Consider the following 18,542-nt stretch of genomic DNA (forward strand, 5'->3'; position numbering starts at 1 on the left):
ACAAAGAAGGTTCACTCGGTTAATCCCGGGGATGAGGGGGCGGACATATGAGGAGAGGTTGAGTAGATTGGGACTCTACTCATTGGAGTTCAGAAGAATGAGAGGCGATCTTATTGAAACATATAAGATTGTGAAGGGTCTTGATCGGGTGGATGCAGTAAGGATGTTCCCAAAGATGGGTGAAACTAGAACTAGGGGGCATAATCTTAGAATAAGGGGCTGCTCTTTCAAAACTGAGATGAGGAGAAACTTCTTCACTCAGAGGGTGGTAGGTCTGTGGAATTTGCTGCCCCAGGAAGCTGTGGAAGCTACATCATTAGATAAATTTAAAACAGAAATAGACAGTTTCCTAGAAGTAAAGGGAATTAGGGGTTATGGGGAGCGGGCAGGAAATTGGACATGAAGCTGAGTTCGGATCGGTCAATGCCCTGTGGGTGGCGGAGAGGTCCCAGGGGCTATGTGGCCGGGTCCTGCTCCGACTTCTTGTGTTCTTTAGATTTGTGGTTGGGATCAGATCAGCCATGATCTTATTGAATGGCGGAGCAGGCTCGAGGGGCCGATTGGCCTACTCCTGCTCCAATTTCTTATGTTCTTATGTTCCCTAATATAATGAAAGAGTCATTACCTCCCATTCTCAGAATGGGAAATGGGCTTGTTTAGATAACTTGGGCAAATTTCTGTCTACCAGTGCTGTAATGGTCTAAACATGGTGTGTAACTCTAACCTCTATTACTGACTAGTGCTGGAATAATTTCTGTATCTGTACGGATCCATCACATTCTGCATTTAAAGTTTAAAAATAACAGCAATGTAAAACAGTCTCCATCTGAATACCATCAGTTCACCACTGAAACACTGCAATCAGATATCAGAGCGTACTCATTTAGTAGGGTTTACAAAGGCATGCACTAAATTGGAGTATTTCACTAGAATGCTTCGTCATTCTTTATTGCCCAATTACACCACTAACGAACAGTTCTCGTCAATCTGTACACCTGAACAATGAATGGGAATCTGTGAATGATGCTGGAGAGGCACGTGGAAGCACTGGGACTGCTGAACTTTTCAAGGTAGGTGCTTTTTCAAGTGCTCTTTCAATTGTGGAATGGTGGATAGTTGCTCTTGGCAGACATGGCATGCGAGTGGCAGTTTTAATAACTCAGTCATTCCATCCTTGACTGTCACTTTTCCGTCCTGCTCTACCATCCTCATCACATCTAGTTAAGTAAAAAAACAAAGAAGCATTAGTATCATTATTCTTTGAGAAGGGTTTTAGCCTCCAGTTTGTCCACATTTGTAAAAAGAAAAGAACCAAGCTGGAAACAGATAAAGTGTAAATAAGGTAGCTGGGTGAGGTTAGCAAAACCTTCACTTGATACCGGGGCCTGTTTTGGAATCCCGGATGAAAGTCTCCTCTAATTGCTAAGAGGGTCTTAAGTGAAATAAGCCTGGACTATTCTCAACCCTTTTCACATCACATACTTCAGGCCTGTATCTCACCAGAGGGGCCATGTAATCCAAAAGTAATTAATTACTTGTGAAGTGCTTTGAGCTATCCTGAGGGTGTGATTTAACGCACTATATAAATGCAAGTTCTTTCTTTTCTTTATACAAGGATCCCTGATACAGGAAATGGAAATTCCATACTGGTTTAGTATGGTCGCCTCCTGAGGTTGGCATCAAACTACACTGTGACGACAGATTAGAGTAACTTTTAACAGCTCTAAAACCTGATCTGAGGATGCACAGGAGACACTGGGATGTAGAAAGTGGAAACTTGAGCAGAAAAATTCACCAAGAAATATTCTAGTTGATCGGCTATGACATTGCACAGGAAGAGTAAAGACCAAGTGTAGTCTTCAAGAGAAGTGAGGTTAGAGGACGAGTGATAATTGGATCAGAACATGCAGACGTAAATCAATCCCCATTTTCATGTCATACATTCCATCCTTATATTTTCATTATAAATTGCTGTGTCCACATTTATATGGGAACTGCCTATATAAACTGGTCATGCCGTAATTACAGCCTCCCACCAAAGAGCAGGGAATGGGGATATGGTAAGAGTGCAGAAGGACAGGGGAGTAGTGGGGGGGGAGGAGAGAGGATGGGGAAAGGGGTGGGGGAGGAGATTGAAGGTGAGAAAAGAGGATGGGAGGGAAGAAGAAGATGAGGCAGCAGTGGGCCAAGGCAGCCACACTGGAGGCCTGGCCAATGTAGCCAATGAGGTGGGTGGAATACCAAAATTTTTACAAGGATGATACCAGAACTGAGAGGTTATACCAGCCTGGAAAGATTGAACAGGCTGGGGTTCTTTTCTCTAGAAAAGAAGGCTGAGGGGTGACCTGTTGGAGATCTTTAAGATTATGAAAGGGTTTGATAGGATAGACTTCTAGGATAGAGAAGATGCACTTGTGGGGGAGTACAAAACTAGGGGCTATGAATATAAGATAGTCACTAATAAATCCAATAGGGAATTCAGGGGAAACGTCTTTACCCAGAGAGTGGTTAGAATGTGGAACTCACTACCACAAGGGACAGTTGAGGTGACTAGCATAGATGCCTTTAAGGGGAAGCTGGATAAACACATGAGGGAGAAAGGAATAGAAGTATATGCTGATAGGATGAGATGAAGAGGGGTAGGAGGAGGCTCATGAGGAGCATAAACACTGACATAGACCAGTTGGGCTGAATGGCCTGTTTCTGTGCTGTAAATTCTATGTAATTTTATCATTGTTGTAACATCTATAGTTTCTTTCATACAAATTATAAATTTTCAACAGAGTTTCAAGGTCATCAAAATATCTGTCTATTATCATATTTCTACATTTGCTGACTTATTGGCATGTTATTTCTATCGCTGTATACAAGTGGTAGCACTGTTTTCATTTGGGCAGTTGACACTGTCTTTCAGAAGTTAGAACAAGGGTCCCTGGGGGTGTGCCCAATGCAGAAACATTTGACAACCATTGATGTAAATGGATGCTTCTCCTACCTTGGGATTCCAGGAAATAATCTGTATTAAATGAATTCCAATGCTTTTTGTTCTTCAAGCAGGGAGAATCAAAGTCTTGGCTGATAACGTGGAGATGAATGTGGCTGGTGAAAGGGCAGGGAGTAAAGGAGGAAAGAAAGTGACCACATATCAATAACTTGCTACTTTCTACAAAGTCATACATTTTACCTTAAAATGGGAACTACACGATCTTACAAAGTTGTTCTGATCAAATTAAGATTAGTTCAATAGGAACAATAAAATCTGTGCACCAATAAATTCACAATCATTATTAATATCAATTGATTAGAGGGGATTTACCACTAAGCATCCTAAGTGTACCTCATTAAGTAGGACTAAATTGGCCTTGTAATACACAGAACGGTTTAAAAAAAACAGCACTTTGTTTTGATATATGTGCACAGTTATATATACTTTGAATTATCCATAAACACCCATGAAATACATTTCCATCGGTGACTACTGGTTGTTCTGATCTTATAATTAAAATATGGTTATACAAAGGAACTCAAGTACACAAAAAGCTACAGGTACGTCACAAACACAGTAACAATATAGGATTATATTTAATATTCACAGCTGTCCGTCATCGATGTATATAGCATATATATCAAATTGTGCAATTTGACAAGGAACCAGGACAAAGTTTGGATTATGAGACCAATTTGGAAGAACTAATATTCAGTTTGTAGCAGTCTCACTTGAGTCAGAAGATTATGGATTCAAGTCTACTCCAGGATTTGAGTATATAATCTAGTGTAGTAATCCAGTGTGGCAGAGGAAGTACTGCATTCCTGGAAGAGCCCTTCTTTGGATGTGACGTTAAACCGAGGCCCCATCTGTCTGGTCCTATGGTTCAGGTAAATGTTAAAGATTGCATGGCACTATATGAAGAAGAGGGTTTCTGGCGTCTTGACCAACATTACTCCCTCAGTCAACACTCCAAATTAACGGGCCATTCAAACAATTACTGTTTGTAGGGCTGCCATATTTGCCTACATAACAACAGGCACTCCACTTCAAAGTAATTCATTGTACGTGAAACACTTTGGGCATTTCTGAGAGGCACGATACGGCACTATTATAAATGTGAGTCTTTCTTGGTAAAATCTGCAGGCCAATTTAAATGTTTGTGTTTAAAGCAATTACAAGTAGCACAGGAATTTTCTTCTATATGCTCCAGGTACTCACTCTACTGACTGGTCGCTGGAAAACCCAAATTACGAGCAAAAACATTGTACAGTGCAGATGAATAGTAATAGTATGGATTGTGCAAACCCATACTCTGAAGTGCAAATTAAAAATGTCCAAATAATTTTGAGTGATGATTTTGCGTAAATGGAACAACAAGCGATATAAGAGAAGCAACAGTTACCAAAATTATCCTTTTAGTGCACAAATCCATCTGCAGCAACGAGACTCCACATCAATCCTTTTGAAACCTGGGTTTCATTAAGAAAGAGTATGTGTGGTTGCATAGTATGCACATTGAAGTGTGCTCTAGTTTTGGATTGCTCTAGCAAAGAGCTGGCACAGATGTGAATGTGTCAATGTGAAAACAAACTCTTCTTACCTCATGCTGGGGATAGCATGGTAACCCAGTCGAAATTTCAATATGTCAGAATCCAGACATTCTCGCACCAACTTTTCACCAACTTGATTCATGTGTTTAAGAAGAGTTAAATGATCCCTCCTCACAGCCTTCAGACTGGAGATGGACTCCCATGGTAAAACCAGCCAGTGAAAGCGAGCCTTTGGATATTTGTCCTTAATCACTACAACCGTATCATCTTTATACAGCTGTGGGAAAGGGAGAAAAATTATTTTTGCACTAATCTCTAAACACTTAGGAATGTAACACAAATGACCTTTATAATACCATGTTGGTCCCTTGCCCCCTTTTTTGGGAGCCTTTCATACTTGCTGATGTTTAGCAACACAAAATACGGACACGGAGGATTGAAGAGATCAAAAGCCTGGTTGGATGGGAAGGAAAGAAGCAAACCAGACAATCACAATCTTGTGGACTGGAGAGGAAGAAGGGAAAGAATTGGAGGATGACTGCAGTACTGTTACTTCGTTGGGCTGCAGATTTTTCTTTTTGGTAAGCTTTCAATCACAGAGTACTGCATCTTAGGAACATAGAACTGACAGCGTAGAAACAGGCCATTCGGTTCAACTAGTCTTTGCCGGTGTTTATACTCCACACGACCCTCTTCCCATCCTACTTCATCTAACCCGATCAGGATATCCTTCTAGTCCCTTCTCCCTCTTGTTTATCCAGCTTCCCCTTAAATGCATCTATGCTATTCACCTCAACTACTACTTGTGGTAGCAAGTCCCACATTCTAACCACTCTCTGGGTAAAGAAGTTTCTCCCGAATTCCCTATTGGATTTATTAGTGACAATCTTATATTTATGGCCCCTAGTTTTCGTCTCTTCCACAAGCAGAAACATGTTCTCTAAGTTGACCCTATCGAACCTCTTCTTTATCTTAAAGACCTCCATCAGGTCACCCCTCAGCCTTCTCTTTTCTGGAGAATAGAACCCCAGTCTTGGATTAGCTGAAAAGACAGTTGAGCCGTTGCAGTCACCTCCAAACATTAGTAAATGTGGCTCTGTGGGCACAAAAGAGGGGAATACTAAACTGTAGAATTCCTGCCAGTTTTTGCCACCTCCGGTTAGTACATTTGCTAAAGACTACATCTTGTAGAAAGTGCTTTAAACAATAATTTGAACTATTCCCCTCCTCCCAATTTGATATATATATATTCAGCTTTTGACAATTGACCACATCCTTATCTATGCTAGGATACAAAAATTGGCCATGTGGTTGATGGTGAGGAGGAAAGCTGTAGACTGCAGAATTATATCAATGGACTGGTCAGGTGGGCAGAAAAGTGGCAAATGGAATTCAATCCAGAGAAGTGTATGGTAATGTATTTGGGGAGGGCAAACGAGGCAAGGGAGTACACAATAAACGGGAGGATACTGAGTGGTGTAGAGGAACAAAGGGACCTTGGAGTATATGTCCACAGATCCCTGAAGGTAGCAGGACAGGTAGATAAGGTGGTTAAAAAGGCATCCGGGATACTTTCCTTTATTAGCCGAGGCACAGAATATAAGAGCAGGGAGGTTATGCTAGAACTGTATAAAACATTGGTTAGGCTACAGCTTCAGTACTGCGTACAGTTCTGGTCACCACATTACAGGAAAGGTGTGATTGCACTAGAGAGTACAGAGGAGATTTACGAGGATGTTGCCAGAGCTGGAGAATTTTAGCTATGAGAAAAGATTGGATAGGCTGGGGTTGTTTTCTTTGGAACAAAGGAGGCTGAGGGGAGATTTAATTGAGGTATATACAATTATGGCAGGGCTAGGAACAGTGCAAAGGGAGGATCTATTTCCCTTAGCAGAAGGGTCAGTGACCAGAGGGCATAGATTTAAAGTAACTGGTAGAAGGATTAGAGGGAAATTGAGGAGAAATTTTTTCACCCAGAGGGTGGTGGGGGTCTGGAACTCACTGCCTGAAAGGGTGGTAGAGGCAGAAACCCTCAACTCATTTAAGAAGTACTTGGATGTGCACTTGAAGTGCCGTAACCTACAGGGCTATGGACCAAGAGCTGGAAAGTGGGATTAAGCTGGATAGCTCTTTTTCAGCCGGCAGACACAATGGGCCGAATGGCCTCCTTCTGTGCCATAACTTTCTATGATTCTATACCCAGTAATAATCTTTCAGAGAGTTAATCAGTTTTAAACAATGTAAAAATTGAAATGCTATTAGTACAAATGTGGAAAACCATGATAATTTTACAGCAATTCAGGCGAGATTTTGAGGGAGAAAGAAGTTCAGTACCTGCATTTTTGGATCCTGCATGGAGACTTTTAGTCCCTGACTCCACATTCCCTGAAAATCCTGAAGGAACAAAGTTGGAAACATGCTCATCTAATGTATAGGTGTTTGGACAATAACTATCTAGGTAATTATATTGATAACATTTTTTATATTTGTGAGCAGAACGAAAACTTTTTGCAACTGGTATGGTTATAACATCTAATGTATGTATTCTGTAAAAGGAGTGGGGCAATAGTTCATAGTCTAGTACACACAGGTAAAACCACTATGTTTTGCCTTGGGAGGAAGCAGACATATATAATGTCCCCCTCCTCCTGATCAAAGAAAGGCAGCTTTCTGCAGTCTCAAAACTTAGAAATACATTTATAAGCAAATAAAGTGAATACTGCATTCTCTTTTTGAACTACTGCACTCATCTAGACCAGAATTTTTAAAAATTCAAAATGCTAAACCACTTAAGGCTTGATATTCATTGATATGCAGCCAATTTTCAGTGCAGGAGAAGAATCCTGCCAGCTGTTCACTGCATCTCTTCCTCTACCTTGTGGACTTCAACAAGATATTATGGCCAAGGGCCATTTAGTCCCTTTAGAAGGGGCTGGACAATAAGGTAGAAATGGAGATTGTGTTATTTCAAATACAATGTCACACAAGATGTGCCAAGTTAAATCCAATCCATCAATTACTTTTTTTCCTGATGTCTCTGTAGAGTTAATGGGGGTCACTGAGTTCCTGCTATATTCTGTCTTATGTTCTTCCTTAGACTTCTCTTTCTTCCTTTCAGGGTTGGTACTAAATGTGCGGTGCTCCCTTGCGTCTGATTGCTCAGTCTTAAAATATTTATTTGGCGTGTTGGAGTTACTGCTTGGAGAAATCTCTTCATGTGGTCTCTTTGGTGACAGCTTCTTTCCTTCATAGTCTGAAGTTTCTTCCGCAAACTGTATCGTGTATGGGTAGAGCTGATTGACGATGTGAAGAATCTGTCCCGGCTTCAACTTCACCTCCTTGTCTTTTCCCAAGTCTTCTGAATTGACATTAGTTGGATTTATGCCCAACTTTGGAATGTGGGTGGGGGGGGGGGGGGGGGGTAGTGGGGAAGGGGGAGAAACAAAACAGAATTATTTGTCCAATTTTTTTTGTCGGGGGGGGGGGTGGAAATTCATGTAGATATTATATACTCAATAACAAATGACTAGCACTGAATTGCAACATGGAAATTTAACTGATCAGTCTGGAGGACATCATAATCCTGCTCAGTCATCTTTGGATCATCTTCAGAAGCCCAAAATGAATGACTATATTAAATTCTTTTAAAATATCTTCAATTACAAGTTTTTTCTAATTGCTGTCACTATTAAACACCAAGTGGGGCAGAATTGAGATAACAAAGATCAAAATAATAAAGATGACAGTGACAGAGGATCTAGAGTTATAACCACTAATAGACCTCCTATGGCATTGCTCACTGTAAGTTGGAGGTTTTATAACAACTGGGGTAGAATGTGAAGTAGTACTACCAGAAACACTAACATATCAAATCTAAATTCATGTCCAATTTCCTGCCCGCGGGTTACGGGGAGCGGGCAGGAAATTGGACATGAATTTAGATTTGAGGTTAGGATCAGATCAGCCATGATCTTATTGAATGGCGGAGCAGGCTCGAAGGGCCGATTGGCCTACTCCTGCTCCTATTTCTTATGTTCTTATGAAAGTGGCCCTGGAATCTGGCAGTACTAGGATGGAGTCTCAGGGTCTAGCAGTACTCTGAATTGAATTCTCAGAGTCTGGGAGTACTACCAGGGTTCCAAGAGGATTGGAAGGGACGGTTCTAGGAACACTGGGCCAAGCCTGGGATCAGGGATCACGAGGAGAGAGATCCTGGCGTCTAGAGGCATTGTGGAGGGAGCTCTCAAGGTCTGGGAGCATTGGGTCAAATATGGAATTAAGAAGCACTGGCAACGTGGTCTAGGGGTTTGTGAGCATTGAGAGGGAGTTGAAACCTCCAGGAGTGGGGGGAGGAAAAAGTCCGAAAGGAAAAAATCCTGAGGTCCAGCGGGTCTCAGAAGGAGGTTTTAAGAGCAGGGTGGTTTGTTGCGATCTGGATGTATTAGGACGAGCAAGGTCTAACACCCCTGTGGGTAAGGGGGCCCAGAAGAATGGGACCCAAACTGCTGACTGTCCACTTAAATCATCAAGACCCCCATTACTCACATGTTCCTACATGTCAGGTACCCCCAACCAACACTTTCCCCATTGCCGGCCAGTTCCTATCTTTATGTTCTTCAAGCATTTGTAAGCACAAATTTTCTGTTTGTTAAAATGAAGACAGAAAATCACAGACTGGGGGTACACAATCTCCTGATATGCACTCCTGGTGTGCACCAGGAGCTCACTATTAGTAAACTTGCTGACTGATGCAGTCTTTAATAAACATAAGTTTCATAAGCAAACAAAAATGAACTCATAAAATACTCACAGCTCATCATTTATGAAGTTTAAGTCCTTATATAAAAGAAATAATTAAGCCACAAAAATGGATCAAGAGAGATTTCTTGACTGAATATACACAATCAGGCACAACAGAACAAAATCATAATATTTCAGTAATGAGTGCCATAACCCAATCCTACTTACCTTTTCGAGTCTGCCATCTAAGCCAGAAAGATATTTTAAACAAATGAATATCTTTAAACCGTAGCATCTCGCAATCAACTTGTAGGAAATTAACCAATGTTCTGAATCGAGTAATTGTTCATCATGAAAAGTACATCTTAAGCGATAAGGCAGCTTATAGACGACCATACATTTTGACTTCTGCAATAGTTAGCATTTTACACTAAAGATCGATCTATGCATTGTTACGTAACCCAGCACTATACTTATAGAATCTTACAGCACAGAAGGAGGCCTTTCAGCCCATTGTGTCTGTACCGGCTCTTTGAAAGAGCTATCCAAATAGTCCCACTACCCTGGCTCTTTCCCCATAGCCTTACAATTTTTTTTCTTTTCAATTTCTATCCAATTCCCTTTTGAAAGTTACCATTGAATCTGCTTCCACTGCCCTTTCAGGCAGTGCATTCCAGATCATAACAACTCGCTGCGAAGAAACATTTCTCCTCAGCTCCCCTCTGGTTCTTTTGCCAATTATCTTAAATCTGTGTCCTCTGGTTACCGACCCTATTGCCAGTAGAAATAGTTCCTCCTTATTTACTCTATCAAAACCCCTCATAATTTTGAACACCTCTATTAAATCTTAACATGTATCACCACAATAAAAAAAAGATACTATACCTGTTTTACATGAACATATCCTTTATTGTAGTCTGCTTTCAGCTGTACTGGAAAGGAACAGAAAAAATGAACACTTAATATATTTGTTAATTTTCCACACCCACTCAAATTACAATTTACCCTTTCTTCTCCTAACTCTTCCTCTCAGTATAAATCAAGGCAAGAAAACTAATAGTAGCATTGCTGACGCTTGCAATTAACTTGTGAGACTTAGTGCATGGATTGTATTTTAATGCTCACACTTAATGCAGGAAATACAACATACTGAAAGCTACGTTTAAATTGGAAGTGCAAGCATCAATAAAACTTCTGCGAATTACAGGGCTCGTGAGTAAATCATAAGTGTTTGGGGAAGCGTCCATCAATGGTGAGAGAAATATTAGCGACATACAATTCTTCTCCCCCCACCCAGTTCGAAATAGAAAGTCTTGCTTTTGGTCCTTATCTTGTGGACCCCACTGGAAGTACGTGTGTGTGAATGTCAAGTGAAGACTCAGCTGTAATGTCCCCTGCGACAAATAGCCTGCTGACATTTAAATCAAGACTGATTTTTCTACAGATTAAGTCTAGTCTATCCTAGCATGGAACGTTCTGCTTAATATTTTATGATCAATTTCCAGGAGTAAATTAAGCAAAGCTACAGAACATTCGTCTGTCTGCACATCTCCTGTATTCAAACCTTACCCCCCCTCAGACATTACTCCCCACCCCCACAGGAACCACTGTGTCCAGCAGACCATTTGGTTATCTCAGCCTACAAGTATCTCTATAACCTCCAGTCCCATCTCCAATCAGATTTTTATCCAACTCCCTTTTTGAGGGCATGCTTTTCTTGAGAGGTCAGTTCCAAATACAAGATACATACAACTTTCATTTATATAGTGCCTTTAACATAGTAAAAATGTCCCAAGGCACTTCAAAGGAGCATTATCAAACAAAATTTGACACTGAGCCATGCAAGGAGATATTAGGTCAGGCGACCAAAAGCTTGATCAAAGAGGTAGGTTTTAAGGAGCGACTTAAAGGAGGAGAGAGAGGTAGAGTGGCGGAGAGGTTTAGGGAGGGAATTCCCGACGTAAGGTCCTAGGCAGCTGAAGGCACAGCAGCCAATAGTGGAGCGACGAAAACAGGGGACGTGCAAGAGGCCAGAATTGGAGGAGCGTAGAGATCTCAGAGGGTTGTAGAGCTGGAGGAGGTTACAGAGATAGGGAGGGGTGAGGCCACGGAGGGACTACATGTCGATGACTAGATACACTAGTCGATCTCCCACAGTTGCACATGGGGAGACAAGGTGAAGTGTAGTCTTCAGGTGAAGCAGGGTTACAGGGTGGTAGATAATTTTTGGAGCAGGGTATGCAGACATAAGGTTTTTAATTTCAAGGGACCAATGTTACTGGCTGCAAATTGCACCAGCTGTAGGTTTCCAGGAGGAAAGTGCTGGGGTGGAGGGGGGGGGGGGGTGGTGAGGGGGGAGAGCTGCAGTTCTAGTATGCTTACTGCATCAGGATATTTTCACTGGCAGCTACAGGGAGGTAGCATGTAGAGTTCAGGAGCTGGCATTGATTTATTCCAACTGTGTGTTCTCTCCCTCCCCCCCGAGGACACCGTGTATTGAGGTTACATTTGTGTACAACAAAAGTGAATTAAGTTTACGCACAGCATTAAAATAGTTCACCTTTCATGATAAACATTTAGAGAATTAAGAGTCATATTGAGAGGGTTTGCTTTTGGGTCACATATTGCTGCAGCGTCACCTCGAGGTCAGGGTGTGCAAATGCCAGGGGTTTGAAAGACCAGGAATGCATATGTAGATAAATACAGAAAATGCCAGAAATACTCAGCAAATCAGGCAGCATCTTTGGAGAAAGAAACAGAGTTAATGTTTTAGGTCGATGATCCTTCAGGGTTTTCTTCTCCATAGATGCTGCCTGACTTGCTGAGTAATTCCGGCATCTTCCATTTTTATTTCAGATTTCCAGCATCCACAGTATTTTGCTTTTGATGCATAGGTAGATTGTGTTTTGGCATGTAACGTGACTTGTTTTATCATTGCAATTGCCTATGACAGTGGCACCTGTAAGTCATAACTGGTATGACGTAGAATGTTGTGACCCATTTCCATGATAAATCATGTAGATATAATACATAGCTATTGATACAATTTCTCAGAGGGTTCCTAAAACAGACGCTGGGCCCCTCAGTAGCAAGGAGTCGAATTAACACCCGTTTTAAGAGGCTGTGCTGGATTTTTTTTTAATTAGCCCGGGAGGTTACCATTCACCTTGCTGTCGCGAGCATTTCTTATCTGTAATTCTGGTTTCTGGGCTTCGTCCAACCAACACGGACGCTAAGTGCGGAAGACGTATAGGTTGATGTCTTCCATCTTTACTCACCAGCCAACAAGCTCGCATTGTTCTGGAAAGACAGAAGATTAAAAGAGGTCAATGAGGTATCCTGTTAACTCTTTTCTCTAACCTATTAAAATTTAAAACAAGTTAGCTTTTTATTGGGGTTTCATACATTCCATCCACACAGCTCCAATACCTAATATTTTAACACAATGCAACAGTTTCCCTTAAAAAGGTACATGGCTACATTTGACCAGTGTGTTAAGGGTTGGCCAGGGATCAGCTTTGTGGCCCTTTTCTGCTGTTTCCAGGGTGTGGATCTTCCACTTGGCGACCAGAACGTAACTCAAAGTGTGGTCTGACCAGAGTGTTGTAGTTTCAGCCCAATATAGCTCAGCATTCCATCAGCTTTTTAGTATGTTCAGTTTTTGCATTACAGCAAAGTGTTGAATCTACCGCTCCCAGATCACTGAGCCTCTCCCTCAGTAAGTGTGTCTTGCAATATGAAATAGCTTGCACTTATCCATATTTTGTTTCATCTGCTGTGGACCTCCTGCCCACTTGCAAATTTTCTCTTAAGATTGAATAGGCTGGGATTCTTTTCTCTAGAAAAGAGAAGGCTGAGGAATGACCTGATAGAGGTCTTTTAAGATTATGAAAGGGTTTATTAGGGTAGATGTAGAGAAGATGTTTCCACTTGTGGAGGGAGATCAAAACCCTCACAATCCACAATTTAGTGCCCACTAACATTGACAGATTGTGTAATTTGGGTCTAATATGTATCCAAGAAGGTAGTACACTAACATCATCTAAAGAAAAAGTGCTAAAGAAATTTTCCACAGATGCATTTGGATATGTGGGCCATAAATATAAGATAGTCACTAATAAATCCAATAGGGAATTCAGGAGAAACTTCTTTACCCAGAGAGTGGTTAGAATGTGGAACTCACTACCACAAGGTGTAGTTGAGGCGAATAGTATAGATGCATTTAAGGGGAAGCTAGATAAACACATGAGGGAGAAATAAATAGAAGGTTTTGCTGATAGGGTGAGATGAAGAGGGGCGGGAGAAGGCTCGAGTGGAGCATAAACACCGGCACAGACAAGTTGGGCCGAATGGCCAGTTTCTGCGCTGTATATTCTATGTAATTCTATGGATGTCCTTCTGTAGTTCTTTGGCTTGCTCATCAGACTCGACTGCCTCCTCCGCCTCCCATGATTTATCATGGGCAAATCTTTCATGGAAATTTGGAACAGCACCAATTCCTCAAGCACTCCACTCAGTCCCTCACCCCAGCGCAACCTTCTCACCGACTAACTACCAGCTATTTCCTCATTCAGCCAATTCCTTATCCACCTGCAGATTTTACCTATAGATACCTACTGCCTTAAGATGTGTCACAGCCTTTCATTGGTAACTATCAAAAAGCATTCTGAAATCCAGGCACGCTACATTATAGGGCTTCCCACTGTCAACTTTTGCTATGCGACTAGAGCAAAATATTTAGCCTGTACTGAGCTGCACAATCCACAGTTTAGTGCCTAACAACATTGACAGATTGTGTAATTTGGGTCTAGAGCCCCGTAACATCATCTGAAGAAAAAGTGCCAAAGAATTTTTCTACAGATGTATTTGGATATGTAGACACACAAACACATTTCCTGGACAGTTTGGCATGTTCTGTACAAGTTTCTCTCCACTTGCAGGAACCACGTTAGATCCAAGAAGGTGCAATTTATGCACTGAATTTTACAGCGCTTTAAGATTTTTGCAAATAAAACAATGCACTAAATTTTAGTTCAGAAATATAGAGCAATCTAAAAAAAACAAATCACATACAGTTGTTGTAAGCTAACAAAGAGAGGAATGAATTGTTGAACATGAAGTCTCAGACTTGGGTCTCTTTCAACCTCATCCTTTAACTACCTGTTGCCCATTTTCCCTTCCTATGTGCAGTACGTCACTCTTGCCTGCATTCACTTTTATCTGCAATTGTTTGCTCACTTGCATCATTTTGTAATTTCTCTTTTTGTAATTTGTTAATTCATTTTGTAATTTCTCAGTTGCCTGCTCCAATTTCACTGTCCCTCCCGCCCTAGTTTGCTATCATTTGATCATTTTGCAATGGGCTTCTAAATCCAAGTCATTAATGTAAATGAAGTGTGAAAATAAAGCAGCAACATTGGGAGGAGCAACAGTCATGACTCTGAAAGTCAAACTGAAAGAAAAAGGCTTGCATTTATGTAGCACATTTCACAGCCCTAGGACATCCCAAAGCATTTTACAGCCAATGACGTACTTTTGAAGTGTAGTCACTGTTGTAATGTAGGAAACGCGAGAGTCAGATTGTGCACAGCAGGATCCCACAAACAGCAATGTAATAACGACCAGATAATCTGTTTTTTTTTTAAAAAAAGTGTTGTTGGTTGAGGGATAAATATTGGCCAGGACACCGGGGAAAAACTCCCCTGCTCTTCTTCGAAATGATGTGGAGATGCCGGTGATGGACTGGGGTTGACAATTGTAAACAATTTTACAACACCAAGTTATAGTCCAACAAATTTATTTTTTAATTCCACAAGCTTTCGGAGGCTTCCTCCTTCCTCAGGTGAACGGCATGGTGAACGAAATAGTGGCCATGGCATCTGAGAGGGCAGGCGGGGGGGCTCGGTTTAACATCTTATCCGAAGGACAGCACCTCCTCGCTACCGCCCCTCCGACAGCGCTCCGCTCCCTCGGTGCCGCCCTGAAACGCCAGCCTGGAGTTTGTGCTCAAGTCTCTGGAGTGGGGACTTGAACCCAGGACCTTCTGACTCAAGGAGGTGAGAGTGCTGCCCGCTGAGCCGCGGCTGACACCCTGATGATTGCTTAGAAGGGCCTGTTTTCTAAAAGTGAAGGCACTTTAATTTAACGCGGTCCCAACCTGTCTGGAGCAGGGCGGATGAAGGCTGGAGTCAGCGAGCCAGGGCCCCGTGCAAACCCGGGAATCTGGTCACAAACCGGCAGCGAGCAAGATGGGCAACACCGTCCACCGGGTCTGGGTGGGCACACTTTAAAGACAAAGGCCGGAACTAAATTTCCCGCTCGATCGATCGATCGATTTTTAATTAAAAAACTGAACAACTTCTCGCTTTTTTAACCGACTGCGCCCCACACCTTCCCGGCAGCCACTCCGCCCGGCTGCCCCACTCCCCGGCATGCCCCCGCTCGCGCGCGTGCGCACAAAAAGCGGCGCGGCCGCCATCTTTGTACGGCAGGACGTGTCTGCAGGCGTCGTGACCGGTAAGTCATCGCTTGACAGTCAAAGTCCACGTTATATAGTTAAAGTGAACTTGTAGAAAATCTGTGCCAAACTTCTCTTCTCTTCCCTCCCCGGTGTAAACTTAAAACGACATTGTGCAGTGGGGTTAATAAAAACAGAAGTTTCTGGAAATGCTCAGTAAGTCAGGCGGCCTCAGCTGATGTTGACTCTTTCTCTCTCCACAGACGCTGCCTAACCTGCTGAGTATTTCTAGCATTTTCTGTTTTTATTTGAGATTTCCAGCATCCGCGGTATTTCGCTTTTGGTATCGTGCAGTGGGGCCTGCGTTTGGATGACTTGTGGTTGGTCGGCTGTCCAGCCAGTGACATCATTTGATGGGGGAAGGAAGAGATGTTTGTGGCTATAACGATGCTTGCCTTTCCATGGCGCCTTATCGGTCAATTCATCTGAAGGGGTTTCACATAATGAAGTACAGTTATTTTGTTGTTCAGGCAATTGTAGAGCCTATTTTGTGCAGAGCAAGACTCCACAAATTGCTGTATGTTTTGTTCATCTATTTTTTTGGTGGTGATGGTGTTGAGGGAGGAGTGTTAACATAAGAACTTAAGAAATAGTTGCAGGAGGAGGCCATATGGCCCTTTGAGCCTGCTCCGCTATTCAAATCAGATCATGGCTGACCTTCAACCTCAACTCCACTTTCCCACCTGATCCTAGAGTCCAAAAATCTATCCATCTCAGCCTTGAATATCCTCAATGACTCAGAATCCACAGCTCTCTGGGATGGAGAATTCCAAAGATTCACAACCCTCTGAAGAAATTCCTCCTCATCTCAGTCTTAAATGGCTGACCCCTTATCCTGCAACTATGCCTTCTAGTTCTAGATGTTCCAGCCAGGGGAAACAACCCCTCAGCATTTACCCTGTCAAGCCCTCTTAGAATCTTACATTTCAATGAGATCACCTCTCATTCATCTAAACTCGAGAGTACAGGCCCATTCTACTCAATCTCTTCTCATAGGACAACTCTCATCCCAGGAATCAAATGGCTGGAGGACTATACCTTTGAAAATTTATTACTCCCTCAGTTTTGTACTGGAATGTTAGCTGAGATTGTGAATTCAGGTCCTTGAGTGGGGCCTGAATCCACAGTCCCCTGACTCCGAGGTTAAAAGAAAGTGGTAAGAAGTCCTTATTTGAAGATTCTGATTTAGTTTAAGTGATCGTTCACTTCTCGAATGTTCAGGCAGTTAATATTCTCTTTGGACTCGTCAAGGCTGAGGGATTTGAATGCCTAGTATCAACATCAGCTACTGCCAGATCAGGCGTAGCATAGGCAGAAGGTCGAGCAAAGTTCCTTCTATCTGCCCAAACAAATGAGTACACCTTCACCACCCGCTACCGCTGCCGCCGCAATTCCAGAGTTGAAGAGGCAGCCTACCATAGTTGTTTAAGATATGGATTTATTTCAGATACCTTTTTAAATAATTTTCAGCATATTGTAATGCTCTGCAAAATAGCCACTTATCAAAATCTGAAAATGATTATTTTGTACATCAGTTTTCATTTTCATTCTGTATCTAGTAGGGAATAACTGCCTATCACTTTTCAATGATTTTTCATTAAGACATACTTCAATTCACAAGATAGATATAGATGAGGAAGCCATTGGCTAATTTTAGTATATGGGTACGGTAGCATAGTGGTTATGTTACTGGGCTAGTAATCCAGAGGCCTGGACTAAAATCCAGAGTCATGAGTTCAAATCCTGCCACGGCAGCTGGCGAATTTAAATTCAATTAATTAAATTCAATTAATTAAATAAAAATCTGGAATTAAAATACTAGTATCAGTAATGATGGCCATGAAACTACCGGATTGTCGTAAAAACCCATCTGGTTCACTAATGTCCTTTAGGGAAGGAAGCCTGCCGCCCTTACCCGGTCTGGCCTATATGTGACTCCAGACCAACAGCAATGTGGTTGATTCTTAATTGCCCTCTGAAATGGCCTAGCAAGCCACTCAGTTGTAAAATCTCGCTACGAAAAGTCATAATAAGAATAAAACCGGACGGACCACCCGGCATCGGACCACTAGGCACCGGACACGACAACGGCAAAACACCAAGCCCAGTCAACCCTGCAAGGTCCTCCTTACTAACATCTGGGGACTTGTGCCAAAATTGGGAGAGCTGTCCCACAGACACTAGTCAAGCAACAGCCTGACATAGCCATACTCACAGAATCATATCTTTCAGCCAACGTCCCAGACTCTTCCATCACCATCCCTGGGTATGTCCTGTCCCACTGGCAGGACAGATCGACCAGAGGTGGCAGTACAGTGATATACAGTCAGGAGGGAGTGGCCCTGGGAGTCCTCAACATTGACTCTGGACCCCATGAAATCTCATGGCATCAGGTCAAACATGGGCAAGGAAACCTGCTGATTACCACCTACCACCCTCCCTCAGCTGATGAATCAGTCCTCCTCCATGTTGAACACCACTTGGAGGAAGCACTGAGGGTAGCAAGGGCACAGAATGTACTCTGGGTGGGGGACTTCAATGTCCATCACCAAGAGTGGCTTGGTAGCACCACTACTGGCCGAGCTGGCTGAGTCCTGAAGGACATAGCTGCTAGACTGGGCCTGCGGCAGGTGGTGAGCGAACCAACACGAGGGAAAAACTTACTTGACCTCGTCCTCACCAATCTACCTGTCGCAAATGCATCTGTCCATGACAGTATTGGTAGGAGTGACCACCGCACAGTCCT

The 18,542-nt window shown here is 42.5% G+C and overlaps 2 protein-coding genes across 4 annotated transcripts in view; one reads left to right on the forward strand and one right to left on the reverse strand.

The window, feature by feature from the left end:
- Positions 1-919: 919 nt before the first annotated feature.
- aptx (aprataxin) lies at positions 920-15,698 on the reverse strand. 2 transcript variants are annotated; one of them, XM_067983554.1, is made up of 8 exons: positions 15,437-15,698; positions 12,446-12,579; positions 10,165-10,211; positions 7,560-7,928; positions 6,874-6,933; positions 4,590-4,816; positions 2,996-3,099; positions 920-1,217 (listed from the first exon to the last, which is right to left on the reverse strand). In XM_067983554.1, the coding sequence occupies exons 2-8, from the start codon at positions 12,573-12,575 to the stop codon at positions 1,066-1,068; spliced, it is 1,089 nt and encodes a 362-aa protein (XP_067839655.1). In that variant the 5' UTR covers positions 12,576-12,579; positions 15,437-15,698; the 3' UTR covers positions 920-1,065. The 2 variants fall into 2 exon arrangements, with proteins under 2 accessions (XP_067839655.1, XP_067839656.1); XM_067983555.1 differs by lacking the exon at positions 7,560-7,928.
- Positions 15,316-18,542, forward strand: part of LOC137321232 (dnaJ homolog subfamily A member 1-like) — a 41,284-nt gene continuing 38,057 nt past the window's right edge. The window contains exon 1 of one of the 2 annotated variants that reach the window (XM_067983553.1): positions 15,316-15,335. The gene's annotated coding sequence lies outside the window, so the exon portion shown is untranslated. Of the gene's footprint in view, positions 15,336-15,707; positions 15,796-18,542 lie in introns of those variants that run through there. The other variant, XM_067983552.1, reaches the window with a different exon arrangement.

The sequence above is a fragment of the Heptranchias perlo genome, chromosome 4, assembly GCF_035084215.1.
Source record: "Heptranchias perlo isolate sHepPer1 chromosome 4, sHepPer1.hap1, whole genome shotgun sequence".
Lineage (NCBI taxonomy): Eukaryota > Metazoa > Chordata > Chondrichthyes > Hexanchiformes > Hexanchidae > Heptranchias > Heptranchias perlo.